General features: G+C 41.6%; 1 protein-coding gene across 2 annotated transcripts; it reads left to right on the forward strand.

Annotated features, from left to right (window-relative positions):
- The first annotated feature begins 5,520 nt into the window (after window positions 1–5,520).
- Window positions 5,521–14,205, forward strand: Coq5 (ubiquinone biosynthesis protein COQ3, mitochondrial). Of its 2 annotated transcripts, XM_070098110.1 has the most exons (6): window positions 5,521–5,842; window positions 6,786–6,935; window positions 7,551–7,717; window positions 10,386–10,565; window positions 12,059–12,147; window positions 13,962–14,205. In XM_070098110.1, exons 1-6 carry the CDS (start codon window positions 5,668–5,670, stop codon window positions 13,978–13,980), a joined length of 780 nt encoding a protein of 259 aa, XP_069954211.1. In that variant the 5' UTR covers window positions 5,521–5,667; the 3' UTR covers window positions 13,981–14,205. The 2 variants fall into 2 exon arrangements, with proteins under 2 accessions (XP_069954211.1, XP_069954210.1); XM_070098109.1 differs by lacking the exon at window positions 13,962–14,205 and having other exon boundaries at window positions 12,059–12,565.
- Window positions 14,206–15,135: the final 930 nt, after the last annotated feature.

The raw sequence follows: 15,135 nt of genomic DNA on the forward strand, positions 1-15,135 counted from the left end.
TCTGGTTGGTACCTGCTGGTTGGTGCTTGCTGGTTGGAACCTGGTGGCTGGTACATGCTGGCTCGTACCTGCTGGCTCGTACCTGCTGGTTGGTACCTGCTGGTTGGTACCTGCTGGTTGGTGCTTGCTGGTTGGAACCTGCTGGCTGGTACCTGCTGGTTGGTACCTGCTGGTTGGTGCCTTCTAGTTGGTACCTGCTGGTTGGTGCTTGCTGGTTGGAACCTGGTGGCTGGTACATGCTGGCTCGTACCTGCTGGCTCGTACCTGCTGGTTGGTACCTGCTGGTTGGTACCTGCTGGTTGGTTCCTGCTGGTTGGTACCTGCTGGTTGGTTCCTTCTGGTTGGTACCTGCTGGTTGGTGCTTGCTGGTTGGAACCTGGTGGCTGGTACATGCTGGCTGTACCTGCTGGCTCGTACCTGCTGGTACCTGCTGGGTGGTACCTGCTGGTTGGTGCTTGCTGGTTGGAACCTGCTGGCTGGTACCTGCTGGTTGGTACCTGCTGGTTGGTGCCTTCTAGTTGGTACCTGCTGGTTGGTGCTTGCTGGTTGGAACCTGGTGGCTGGTACATGCTGGCTCGTACCTGCTGGCTCGTACCTGCTGGTTGGTACCTGCTGGTTGGTACCTGCTGGCTGGTGCCTGCTGGTTGGTACCTGCTGGTTGGTGCCTTCTGGTTGGTACCTGCTGGTTGGTGCTTGCTGGTTGGTGCCTGCTGGTTGGTACCTGCTGGTTGGTGCTTGCTGGTTGGTACCTGCTGGTTGGTGCTTGCTGGTTGGTGCCTGCTGGTTGGTACCTGCTGGTTGGTGCCTTCTGGTTGGTGCCTTCTGGTTGGTGCCTTCTGGTTGGAACCTGCTGGCTGGTACCTGCTGGCTGGTACCTGCTGGCTGGTACCTGCTGGCTGGTGCCTGCTGGTTGGTGCCTTCTGGTTGGTGCCTTCTGGTTGGTACCTGCTGGTTGGTGCTTGCTGGTTGGAACCTGGTGGCTGGTACATGCTGGCTCGTACCTGCTGGCTCGTACCTGCTGGTTGGTACCTGCTGGTTGGTACCTGCTGGCTGGTGCCTGCTGGCTGGTACCTGCTGGTTGGTACCTGCTGGCTGGTGCCTGCTGGCTGGTGCCTGCTGGCTGGTACCTGCTGGCTGGTGCCTGCTGGCTGGTACCTGCTGGCTGGTGCCTGCTGGCTGGTACCTGCTGGCTCGTACCTGCTGGCTGGTACCTGCTGGCTGGTGCCTGCTGGCTGGTACCTGCTGGCTGGTGCCTGCTGGCTGGTACCTGCTGGTTGGTGCCTTCTGGTTGGTGCCTTCTGGTTGGTGCCTTCTGGTTGGAACCTGCTGGCTGGTGCCTGCTGGCTGGTACCTGCTGGCTCGTACCTGCTGGCTCGTACCTGCTGGCTGGTGCCTGCTGGCTGGTACCTGCTGGCTGGTACCTGCTGGTTGGTACCTGCTGGTTGGAACCTGCTGGCTGGTGCTGGCTGGTGCTGGTTGCTGGCTGGTGCCTGCTGGCTGGTGCCTTCTGGCTGGTGCCTGCTGGCTCGTACCTGCTGGCTGGTACCTGCTGGCTGGTACCTGCTGGTTGGTGCCTGCTGGTTGGTGCCTGCTGGCTGGTACCTGCTGGCTGGTGCCTGCTGGCTGGTACCTGCTGGCTCGTACCTGCTGGCTCGTACCTGCTGGCTAGTGCCAGCTGGCTGGCACCTTCTGACTGGTACCTGCTAACAGGTAACCCTCCTTCAAGGAGGGAAGGGTACCTGCTGGCTTATGAATGTCTCTTACTCGGTTGGTAGCGCACTCAGCTCACACACTGAGGTTCGAGGTTCGATCCCCGGTACGGCTGGAAACATTGGGACGTGTTTCCTTAAGACACCTGCTGTCCATGTTCACCTAGCAGTAAAATAGGTACCTGGGTGTTAGTGGACTGGTGTGGGTCGCATCCTGGGGACAAAATAAAGGCTTGTTATTATTATTATTATTATTATTATTATTATTATTATTATTATTATTATTATTATTATTATTATTATTATTATTATTACTATTATTATTATTATTATTATTATTATTATTATTATTATTATTATTATTATTATTATTATTATTATTATTATTATTATTGCTAGAATAAGATGGGAGCAGCAAGAATAATTTTGTTGTATAATATTATTAATGATCTGTGTATATACACTGAGAGGTGTGTCAGTGTATATACACTGAGAGGTGTGTCTGTGTATATACACTGAGAGGTGTGTCAGTGTATATACACTGAGAGGTGTGTCAGTGTATATACACTGAGAGGTGTGTCTGTGTATATACACTGAGAGGTGTGTCAGTGTATATACACTGAGAGGTGTGTCAGTGTATATACACTGAGAGGTGTGTCTGTGTATATACACTGAGAGGTGTGTCTGTGTATATACACTGAGAGGTGTGTCTGTGTATATACACTGAGAGGCGTGTCTGTGTATATACACTGAGAGAGATGTCTGTGTATATACACTGAGATGTCTGTGTATATACACTGAGATGTCTGTGTATATACACTGAGAGAGATGTCTGTGTATATATACTGGGAGAGATGTCTGTGTATATACACTGAGAGAGATGTCTGTGTATATACACTGAGATGTCTGTGTATATACACTGAGAGAGATGTCTGTGTATATACACTGAGATGTCTGTGTATATACACTGAGAGAGATGTCTGTGTATATATACTGGGAGAGATGTCTGTGTATATACACTGAGAGAGATGTCTGTGTATATACACTGAGAGATGTGTCTGTGTATATACACTGAGAGATGTGTGTGTGTGTATACACTGAGAGGTGTGTCTGTATATATACACCAAGAGGTGCGTCTGTGTATATACACTGATAGATGTGTCTGTGTATATACACTGAGAGGTTTGTATGTATATATACACTAAGAGGTGTGTCTGTGTATATACACTGAGAGATGTGTCTGTGTATATACACTGAGAGATGTGTCTGTGTATATACACTGAGAGGTGTATAACTGTATATACACTGAGACGTGAGTATGTGTATATACAGTGAGAGATATACACTGAGAGGTGTGTCTGTGTATATACACTGAGAGATGTCTGTGTATATACACTGAGAGGTGTGTCAGTGTATATACACTGAGAGGTGTGTCTGTGTATATACACTGAGAGGTGTGTCTGTGTATATACACTGAGAGGCGTGTCTGTGTATATACACTGAGAGGTGTGTCTGTGTATATACACTGAGAGGTGTGTCTGTGTATATACACTGAGAGGTGTGTCTGTGTATATACACTGAGAGGTGTGTCTGTGTATATACACTGAGAGGTGTGTCTGTGTATATACACTGAGAGGTGTGTCAGTGTATATACACTGAGAGGTGTGTCTGTGTATATACACTGAGAGGTGTGTCTGTGTATATACACTGAGAGGTGTGTGTATATACACTGAGAGGTGTGTCAGTGTATATACACTGAGAGGTGTGTCAGTGTATATACACTGAGAGGTGTGTCAGTCTATATACACTGAGAGGTGTGTCTGTGTATATACACTGAGAGGTGTGTCAGTGTATATACACTGAGAGGTGTGTCAGTGTATATACACTGAGAGGTGTGTCAGTCTATATACATTTAGACTTTGCTTTGATCCATATTATAGAAATTAAACTTTTCCTAAGATATTTTTTTATATTGGTAATGGAGTTCCTATCCTTCCCTGAGAGGGTTGAGTTACAGCTCCTGGACCTCTAAGTCTTGCAGGATGAGGCAGTATATGTTTCGCGTGCACTTAAGTACTAGGAGCTGGGGCTTGTGTGATACTGGGGTCACTGCTTGAGGTTGCAAGGGTCGATTCACAGCTCCTGGTCCCCTCTGGTGTTAGGAGACTTGTGCCAACGTCTCTCCTCGCCCAAGATTGAGCCAGGGTCCTTCTCTAATTTACATAAAATGCTCAGTGGCACTGATTGCCTTTAATGAAAGTCAAACTTCATATCAACCCTGGGAGTTGAAGATAAGAGTGTCAGCTGTGTTCTCACAAACATATCAACAATATACCCAGGCTTGTTCCCACGCATGTACCAGGTAGATACATAGGCATAAATAACCTGGCAGGTGACTGTCAAGGAACTGCATCTAGCATAACCACGGGGGAGAAGAATCAGGGGAGATATTACCACGACGTGAACGATACTACGGGGCGTCCATGAAGTGCACATAGGCAGGCATCCTGGCCACGGAGGCACCAGAGCTAGAGCCCGGCTCTATTAGAAGAGACTTTGCTATGAGGGTCGTAAAAATAAGTGGAAAGTCTTAAATGGATCATTATTATTATTATTATTATTATTATTATTATTATTATTATTACACAACTTTCATTATATTAATTAGTCAGGAGACTTGAAGGTGATGCAATAGGTTTATTTTGACCCTCTCCACCAGGATGCTACCCACGACAGTCAGGTTGAACTAACTTACCAATATATTGGTAGGTGAACATGACTAACAGTTGTAATGAACATTGGTCATGAGGCTAAACTCGCCCGGAGATTGAACTCGGGTTCGTTGCTTGTGAGCAGAACTGTCTAACCACTGAACTTCTACAAGTCACTAGAGTTAAGCTGGGTCAGAGAGTGCAGCCAGGTGGTGAACAGCTGGGTGCAGCTGTTGAATTTCTAGGTTAAGGGCTGATATCCTACCTCAGATAATTTACAGCCTAAGAGATGTGGCCTGGTAGACAGCAGTCTCGCCTCACACAGTGAGTGGCCGTGGTTCAGTTCCCGGCACAGGTGGAAACAATTGGCGTGTTTCCTTACAGCTGGTGTCCCTGTTCTATTGTGGTCATCAATCTCGTCCCCCAGGATGCGACCCACACCAGTCTACTAACACCCGGGTACCTACTTACTACTAGGTGAGCAGGAACGGTAGGTATAAGATGAGACACCAATAGGTTGATGTTGTCACAGGTGTGGCAGATGAATATTAATATACACAAGTGTAAGCTTCTAATTCTCTGGAAAGAAAATAGCTTTGTCAATTACAAGCTAAATAATGTAGATTTTTGTTGAGGTGACTGAATATTTATGAGTTCTGGTTAGCAGAAATTTGAAGTCAAGACATCAGTGCTTAAGTGTTCGCAATAGAAGAACTTTTTTTTATATTTTATTGAGAGCATATCTTATACAGACATAATACATATATATAGAAGAACTACTGCTTTGGCAATAGAGTTGTAAATGAGTGGAACAAACACCAAAGTAGTGTTATTGAGGCAGGAACTCTGGGTAGCTGTAAATATAGGTTGGATAAGATAAGATAAGATGGGTACATGAGTGGGTGTGAATTGAACCTGCCTAGCATAGGCCAGTAGGCCTACCACAGTGTTCTCTCGTTCTTATGTTCTTATCCTGCAGATTGCTTGAGCGTCTGACAAGGATGCTGTTGCCTAGCAACCAAATTTTGTTCTAATGTGATGTTACACTAATTTTGATAGAAATGTATATTTAACTCAAACTATCATTTACATTTTCAATTCGCTTATCAATCCATTTAACATACTATTAAATAATGAAGTAATGGTCTTTTTTCTTACTTGTTCTGCTGCATTAAAACTCTCGAGACAAAGACGAGGTCAAAGCCAGTAAGTTTCGGAGACAATGTTTATATTGTGACAGCTGAGTGATGGTGGTCATGGCCTGGGTTCACCAGAACTCTCTTAAATTGGCTTCAAGAATTGTTTCACTGATTCCCAGGTATAAATCTACAACATCAGGGTATGCCAAGGAAGAATATTCAGCAGAGAAACAGACACATTTTGGTTTTGAGGATGTATCAGAACACCAGAAAGCTGAGAAAGGTAACTGGACCACAATGGAAATACATCACTTGGACTATTTTGGGTTTTTCGTAGTTAATTTACACATATGTTACTATGTATGCTAATAAACTTACGTAATGAGGAGACGAACATTACGAGGATATTTTAGTCCATCTTGGACCATATAATACAGTTTTATTTCTTTCCTGCAGATATACAGAATGTCGTTTACATGTCATAAAATATTGTTAAGCATCAAAGAAAGTCACTGGCATGTATGTGCATTTCAGGCAGACTAATCCTTATGCTTGAAGACTACTTAAGAACTAGACATAGGCTACTAAATAGGAGATTTTTTTTTAAATGTACAGAAAGTGAGGTAGCTACGTGAACAGTAGTGCAGTTGTACAGGAGATTTTATAAGGTTCCCATCTTAAATTTGCTTTTTTTTTTTTTTTAATCTTTCCATCCATGCTATTGATTTTTTATTCTGTAAGTACTTGATTTTTTTTTTGAACACGTCGGCTGTTTCCCGAGGCAGGTGACCCAAAAAGAAAGTAAAACCCAAAAAGAAAATAAAACTTCATCATTCAACACTTTCACTGTCACTCGTACATAATCAGTGTCTTTGCAGAGGCGCTCAGATACAACAGTTTAGAAGTCCCTCCAGACTGCCTATATCCTAAACCCCTCCTTTAAAGTGCAGGCATTGTACCTCCCATTTCCAGGACTCAAGTCCGGCTAACCAGTTTCCCTGAATCCTTCCCAAAATATTACCCTTCTCACACTCCAACAGCTCATCAGGTCCCAAAAACCATTCATCTCCATTCACTCCTATCTAGCACGCTCACACATGCTTGCTGAAAGTCTATGCCCCTCGCCCACAAAACCACCTTTACCCCCTTATTGTAAGGTAGTATTGTAAACTCTTTTAATAATTGGAAGACATCTATCTTACTGTGAAAAAATATTGTTTTAACAGTTCACGGAGTGTTCGAGAACGTGGCCAGCAATTATGACTTGATGAATGACTTGATGTCCGGAGGTATTCACCGTCTGTGGAAGGATTACTTTATATCCTGCATACATCCTCAGCCCAATACTAAACTGCTGGATGTTGCTGGAGGAACTGGTTAAGTTTGTTAATTGATTCTCTCTTTACTTTTTTTTTTTTTACTTTTTTGTAAATACTGTATTACTTTATGAGGATAAATGATTTCATCATGAGGATAAATAGATTCATTATTATGTACTAATTTTTCCCTTGGTGCATATAATACTAAATATAGTATAATACTGTATTATTCATTATACAGTGGAACCTCAAAAATTGAACTGCTCCCAACACGACCAATTATGTAAGTGTATTTTTGTAAGTGCTTTTATAAGTGTATTTTTGAGGGTCTGAAATGGACTAATATAATTTACATTATTCCTGATGGGAATAAATTCATTCGGTAAAGGCACTTGAACAGCCTTCTGGACCGAAGAAAGTTCGATATTTGAGGTTCCACTGTATTACTGACTTCTTTATTTGAGTGCACGCACACACACACATTCAAGTGGACGTGCTTGTATGCACTGGCATGTATGCCTTCACATTCATATGTACGTACATAAACACACACATTGTATTCTTAGCCATATGCATATCTACATACATCCAGATACACACACTATTTACCTGCTTTTAAGGAAAACGAGCATTTTTGTATACGCTCTATATTGACCTTCACTTTTCCTGCAGGTGATATTGCTTTCCGCTACATTCAACATATACTTCACAGCCAGAAACAGGCAGGCCCATTATTGGACAGATCTTCAGGTACCTTCAGAACAGAAAGTGGAGGAGGTGACACTGAAGTTCCGTTTGAAGAAGATAAGGATTCCTATGGTAACCATCCTCCATATGAGGTTGGTTTGTAATACTTTTGTAATTTATCAAATCATTCAGTCTAAGGCAAACCATGGGAATTTATAACAGATTTTGCAGATAGGGGAGCAATATGGCAGATGTTGCAAGTAGTATATGGAATAGGTGGTTGGTTACTAAATACTGTAAAGAGTTTTTATGAGGATAGTGAGGCTCAGGTTAGGGTGTGTAGAAGAGAGGGAGACTACTTCCCGGTAAAAGTAGGTCTTAGACAGGGATGTGTAATGTCACCATGGTTGTTTAATATACAGTGGACCCCTGCCTTATGATCACCTTCCAATGCGACCAGTTATGTAAGTGTATTTATGCAAGTGCTTTTGTACGTGTATTTTTGGGGGTCTGAAACGGACTAATCTAATTTACAGTATTCCTTATGGGAACAAATTCGTTCGGTAACAGCACCTGAACATACTTCTGGAATGAAATTATATTGTAAGGCGGGGGTCCACTGTATTTATAGATGGGGATGTAAAAGAAGTAAATGCTAGGGTGTTCGGCAGAGGGGTGGGATTAAATTATGGGGAATTAAATACAAAATGGGAATTGACACAGTTGCTTTTTGCTGATGATACTGTGCTTATGGGAGATTCTAAAGAAAAATTGCAAAGGTTAGCAGACGAATTTGGGACTGTGTGTAAAGGTAGAAAGTTGAAAGTGAACATAGAAAAGAGTAAGATGATGAGAGTATCAAATGATTTAGATAAAGAAAAATTGGATACCAAATTGGGGAGGAGGAGGAGTATGGAAGAAGTGAATGTTTTCAGATACTTGGGAGTCTCCCAGGACATAAGCCTATGAAAGACAGGCTTACTTTGTTGATGTGTGCCAATGCTAGTGGTGATTGCAAAGTTAAGCCTTTATTAGTGTATCACTCTGAAACTCCCAGAGTGTTCAGGCAAAAGAATGTCCTCAAGGATAATTTGTGTGTGCTGTGGAGGGCAAACAGTAAGGCATGGGTCACTAGGGACTTTTTCTATAACTGGTTACACCATGCATTTGCCCCCAATGTCAAAGATTACCTAACTGAAAAGAAATTAGAACTTAAGTGCCTCCTGGTGTTAGACAATGCCCCTGGTCATCCTACAGACGTGGCAGAGTGACTTTATGGGGACATGAGCTTCATTAAGGTGAAGTTTTTGCCTCCTAATACCACTCCTCTCCTGCAGCCCATGGACCAGCAGGTTATTGCAAACTTCAAAAAAATTGTACACAAAAGCTCTGTTTGAAAGGTGCTTTGTAGTGACCTCAGAAACTCAACTGACTCTAAGAGAGTTTTGTGACGTGTCGGCGGATGGATTTATGAAGGATGAGGTTAATCATAGAATTGATGAGGGAAAAAAGGCGAGTGGTGCGTGGAGGTATATGTGGAGACAAAAAACGTTATTTATGGAGGCAAAGAAGGGAATGTATGAAAGTATAGTAGTACCAACACTCTTATATGGGTGTGAAGCTTGGGTTGTGAATGCAGCAGCGAGGAGGCGGTTGAAGGCAGTGGAGATGTCCTGTCTAAGGGCAATGTGTGGTGTAAATATTATGCAGAAAATTCGGAGTGTGGAAATCAGGAGAAGGTGTGGAGTTAATAAAAGTATTAGTCAGAGGGCTGAAGAGGGGTTGTTGAGGTGATTTGGTCAGTTAGAGAGAATGGATCAAAGTAGAATGACATGGAGAGCATTTAAATCTGTAGGGGAAGGAAGGCGGGGTATGGGTCGTCCTCGAAAAGGCTGGAAGGAAGGGGTAAGGGAGGTTTTGTGGGCGAGGGGCTTGGACTTCCAAGCAGGTGTGCACGAGCGTGTTCGATAGGAGTGAATGGAGACGAATGGTATTTGGAACCTGACGATCTGTTGGAGTGTGAGCAGGGTAATATTTAGTGAAGGGATTCAGGGAAACTGGTTATTTTTATATAGCCGGACTTGAGTCCTGGAAATGGGAAGTACAATACCTGCACTCTAAAGGAGGGGTTTTGGGATATTAGCAGTTTGGAGGGATATATTGTGTCTCTTTATACGTATATGCTTCTGAGCACCTCTGCAAAAACAGTGATTATGTGTGAGTGAGGTGAAAGTGTTGAATGATGATGAAAGTATTTTCTTTTTAGGGATTTTCTTTCTTTTTGGGTCAGCCTGCCTCGGTGGGAGACGGCCGACTTGTTAAAAAAAAAAATGAAAAAAATTGTAGTCTTAATTTATGAGTATTATCACAGCAGTTTCATGCTGTAACTTTGAATGTGTTCCATTTCATTTATAACGAATTGCAATAAGGCTGACATATTATGTTAAACACTTAATAATGTAATTCCTTTTTTTATGGCAGAAAACCATTGATATGGAATACACTATTTAAATTTCCAAATATATCTCTGATTGCTGTAACTTCTCATGATTAAGAAATTTTCAGCAGGACTGGTCATTTATCCCAGCATTATTAATAGTGAGACAGCTTTCAGTCAGCTACATGCAGGAAGTCACAACAATTCAGTATCACTGATTGAAGTGTTAATAATTGGCTTTTTATTAATTTCTTTTTTGCATTGTATTCACCTAGCCTTTTTGAAATAAACATGGTCTTTGCACTCTGCATGCTCTATGAATATTTTTTTATTAATTTCCAAACTGCTTATGCAAAGCTGCTGAGATTATGTGTATATTTCAGGTTACCATATGTGATATAAGTCAGAGTATGCTGGATGTAGGCCAGAAACGAGCCAAGGAGTTGGGTTACAAAGGTATACAGTGGGTCTGCGGAGATGCCCAGAGGCTTCCATTTTCTGATGACGAGTTTGACTGCTACACTATTGCTTTTGGCATCAGGAATGTTGTCGATGTTGAGAAGGTAAATGTTTCCTCAGTAATGTTACTATCAGTGAGTTTTAAACATTTATAATTACATTTAACAGCAATCATTTGTTTTTAGCTGTTGCCATATTTTGCATTATTAAACATGCCTGCTTTGTCATCCTCCATATCTTCATGTACTCATCCTTAGAACTCTGCCTCAATACCATGGTGAAGGTGATGGTTTGCATGTCATCCTCAGTCATTACCCAATATAGTTGTGAGCATCTAGCCTCCACCTCCAATTGTTGTATGTTGAAAGCCTACCGAACTTTGTAAACAGTTTTTCTTCTTGTTTCTCATTGCTGCTGCTGTGTCTCTCTGCCACATCTTCCTCTGCTGCTTTTCACACTTCATCATACCATTCAAAATGCAGTCCATGATTTCTTGGAGGTGAAGACATTGGAAAGTATAACCACATTCCTCAAGGTGTCCTGGTTCCCTCTCAGAAACATGTAGCAATCTCCTGTTTCCTTCATGTTAACACACAGCTCTTGATTTCTGAGACACTTAAGGACATTATAACCTCTGTCTCTTTTGCCCACTTGTTTCCTTCTACATCACTTCCAGTGAAGGGCTCTTGATCCAAGGAATGCTGTCTTAGGGATATTTGCAGCTTGGAAAGGCATCTAAACTGGAGTACAGCCTCTCCTCACTGAATGACAGAGTTCTGTTCCTAAGATCACGTCAGTAAATGAATTCGTCACTAAGTGAGGAGCATGCTATAATGGTAGTGAGTTTGTGTCAACCATCTTTGATATTGTTTTAATGTCACCTTTGCACTATTTATAACATTTCTAGTATATTTTTAAATGTTTATGCAGTAGTGTACTGTATATTGTAATAAACATAATAGAGGAAATCGGCTCTATTTATTATTATTTTTTATTAACACACTGGCCGATTCCCACCAAGGCAGGGTGGCCCGAAAAAGAAAAACTTTCACCATCATTCACTCCATCACTGTCTTGCCAGAAGGGTGCTTTACACTACAGTTTTTAAACTGCAACATTAACACCCCTCCTTCAGAGTGCAGGCACTGTACTTCCCATCTCCAGGACTCAAGTCCGGCCTGCCGGTTTACCTGAACCCCTTCATAAATGTTACCCTGCTCACACTCCAACAGCACGTCAAGTATTAAAAACCATTTGTCTCCATTCACTCCTATCAAACACGCTCACGCATGCCTGCTCTATTATACATTATTTAGGTATGCATGCTTGTCAGAGAGCCCATTGTAAGATCGAGTCGTCAGTAAACGAGTACTTCGCTAAGTGAGGAGAGGCTGTATTGGCATGCTTCTGGCAAGAGTGATGGAGTGATTTTTGAAAGTATTTCTTCTTTTTATGGTCACCCTATTTCAGGAGACATTTGGTGTGTTACTAATTTTTTATGTGTCATTCTGGTAATATATTGAAGAAAGCAGAATTTTTTTCCCTTCATGAAATGTTCAGTTGACATATATATTATCAAGAATGTCATATATTTCAGGCCTTGGTAGAAGCATATAGGGTGCTCAAGCCTGGAGGACGCTTTATGTGTTTGGAATTCAGTCATGTTGCAAACCCAGCTGTGAGATGGTATGTTGGCCTCAATAAATAAGTCTTAACATAATTAGTATCCACAGCTAATTGCTCAGGATCATGATCTGCCAGTTCCTCGAGTGATTTTTTCACACTAAGAATTTCTTCAGTATTTGAAATTGAGAAAATCCTTAGCCCAGTACCACTTTACTATTTGCTTCAAACAGTATGCAGGAGGGATAGAAAAATGTATGTATAGTATCTCTGTTCCTTTTACTTGTGGGAATTGAATCCCAGAACTTCCTGATAAGATCTAACAGTGTCAGCGCTCGTCCATGAGAGGTGGCTGCAGGGGACATATTGAGCCTGATTGTCCATCTCTGTTAATTGTTATTTCATCACAAAAACAAGGGGAAATTAAAATAACTACTGTTAAGTATGGTGCACCTGTTATGTTCCATTCAGATCAAAGTAGTGGATGGGGGAGGCAATAATGTAATTGTAAGCACTGCTCACTCTGTAATCTGAAGACGTAATAAACACCAGTTCTTGCTGGTGTGGGGAAGAAAAACATTGGAAATGTGAATGTATTGAATGACTTAGAGGTGACTGAGGAGACAGCACAAGATAGTACATTGCTTGTAAATAGATGACTATAAAAATGGACTAAAGGTCAGAGTACATTAGAACTTACTTGAGAGTAATGCATATATGGAGGAATGCTTCTGGTGTCCTGGTAAAAAGTGAGATGTGGTTCTTTGTTTATAAATTAAGAGAGAGAATACAGTGGACCCTCAGCTAACGATATTAATCCGTTCCTGAAAGCTCATTGTTAGCTGAAATTATCGTTAACTGAATTAATTTTCCCCATAAGAAATAATGGAAATCAAATTAATCTGTGCAAGACACCCCAAAGTATGAAAAAAAAAAATTTTTTACCACATGAAATATTACTCAAGAAATCGTAATGACACGATTGCAAACAAACCATACCCCCGGCCGGGATTGAACCCGCGGTCATAGAGTCTCAAAACTCCAGCCCGTCGCGACGGGCTGGAGTTTTGAGACTCTATGACCGCGGGTTCAATCCCGGCCGGGGGTATGGTTTGGTATGAAATATTAATTTTAATACACACAAACTGACACTTACCTTTATTGAAGATCTGGTGACAATTGATGGGATGGGAGGAGGGGAGAGTGTGGAAGTTGTTAATGTTTAGAAGGGGAATCCCCTTCATTAGGACTTGAGGTATCAAGTCCTTTTCCGGGGTTACTTCCCTTCTTCTTTTAATGCCACTTGGACCAGCTTTCCTGATCAAGTAATTTTTAGTTATTTTGTTTATAGTCTTGTGTAAAGCCTTGGGAAGTACAATGCCTGCACTTTAAAGGAGGGGTTTGGGATATTGGCAGTTGGGAGAGATATGTTGTGTATCTTTATATGTATATGCTTCTAAACTGTTGTATTCTGAGCACCTCTGCAAAAACAGTGATAATGTGTGAGTGTGGTGAAAGTGTTGAATAATGATGAAAGTATTTTCTTTTTGGGGATTTTCTTTCATTTTTGGGTCACCCTGCCTCGGTGGGAGATGGCCGACTTGTTAAAAAAAAAAAAAAAAAAAAGTAAGGCCTTGAAGTTCAAGAGTCATGAAAAAATGTTTTAACTTAAAATTGTGTACAATGTAGCAATTTCATTACTCGTATATTCTCAAATAACTCGTAAGTTTCAAAAGAAACAGAAGACGACAGTTTGGTCTTTTTTGGATTTTTATCAGCTCATGACTTGATAATGATTCAGGATAAACTGAAATGTTCTTTAAAGTTTCCAGACTGTGAGGCAGTTGTGAATTTTATTATTAATTTCTGTCTTTCAGGAAAGCTTCAAAGAAATGATTGAAGACGTGGGCTTCCGACACACTTCGTACCAGAACCTCACATTCGGTGTTAGTGCCATTCACAGTGGCTTCAAGATATGATAATTCATGTTTTCAGCATTTAATTATGTTATCTAATTTTTTATTGCATGATGCAAATATGTTGAGAATTTTTTAAATATCAATTGGTGGTTTTGATATCTTGTGTATAAATGATTGTAAAGTAAATTAATTAAAATAGTGATTGTATGTACTTTTATTTATTCGATTGTCTCCTATTATTTCCAGGGATAATAATATATTGAAAGTTGTAATAAAATAATGGCACACTTATGATATGTATAATTTTTTTTTTTTTTTTTTTTTCAACAAGTCGGCCGTCTCCCACCGAGGCAGGGTGACCCAAAAAAGAAAGAAAATCCCCAAAAAGAAAATACTTTCATCATCATTCAACACTTTCACCACACTCGCACATTATCACTGTTTTTGCAGAGGTGCTCAGAATACAACAGTCTAGAAGCATACACATATAAAGATACACAACATATCCCTCCAAACTGCCAATATCCCAAACCCCTCCTTTAAAGTGCAGGCATTGTACTTCCCATTTCCAGGACTCAAGTCCGACTATATGAAAATAACCGGTTTCCCTGAATCCCTTCACTAAATATTACCCTGCTCACACTCCAACAGATCGTCAGGTCCCAAGTACCATTCGTCTCCATTCACTCCTATCTAACACGCTCACGCACGCTTGCTGGAAGTCCAAGCCCCTTACCCACAAAACCTCCTTTACCCCCTCTCTCCAACCCTTTCGAGGACGACCCCTCCCCCGCCTTCCTTCCCCTATAGATTTATATGCTTTCCATGTCATTCTACTTTGATCCATTCTCTCTAAATGACCAAACCACCTCAACAACCCCTCTTCTGCCCTCTGACTAATACTTTTATTAACTCCACACCTTCTCCTAATTTCCACACTCCGAATTTTCTGCATAATATTTACACCACACATTGCCCTTAAACAGGACATCTCCACTGCCTCCAACCGTCTCCTCGCTGCTGCATTTACCACCCAAGCTTCACACCCATATAAGAGTGTTGGTACTACTATACTTTCATACATTCCCTTCTTTGCCTCCATAGATAACGTTTTTTGACTCCACATATACCT

This window comes from Cherax quadricarinatus, chromosome 61 (assembly GCF_038502225.1).
Source record: "Cherax quadricarinatus isolate ZL_2023a chromosome 61, ASM3850222v1, whole genome shotgun sequence".
NCBI lineage: Eukaryota > Metazoa > Arthropoda > Malacostraca > Decapoda > Parastacidae > Cherax > Cherax quadricarinatus.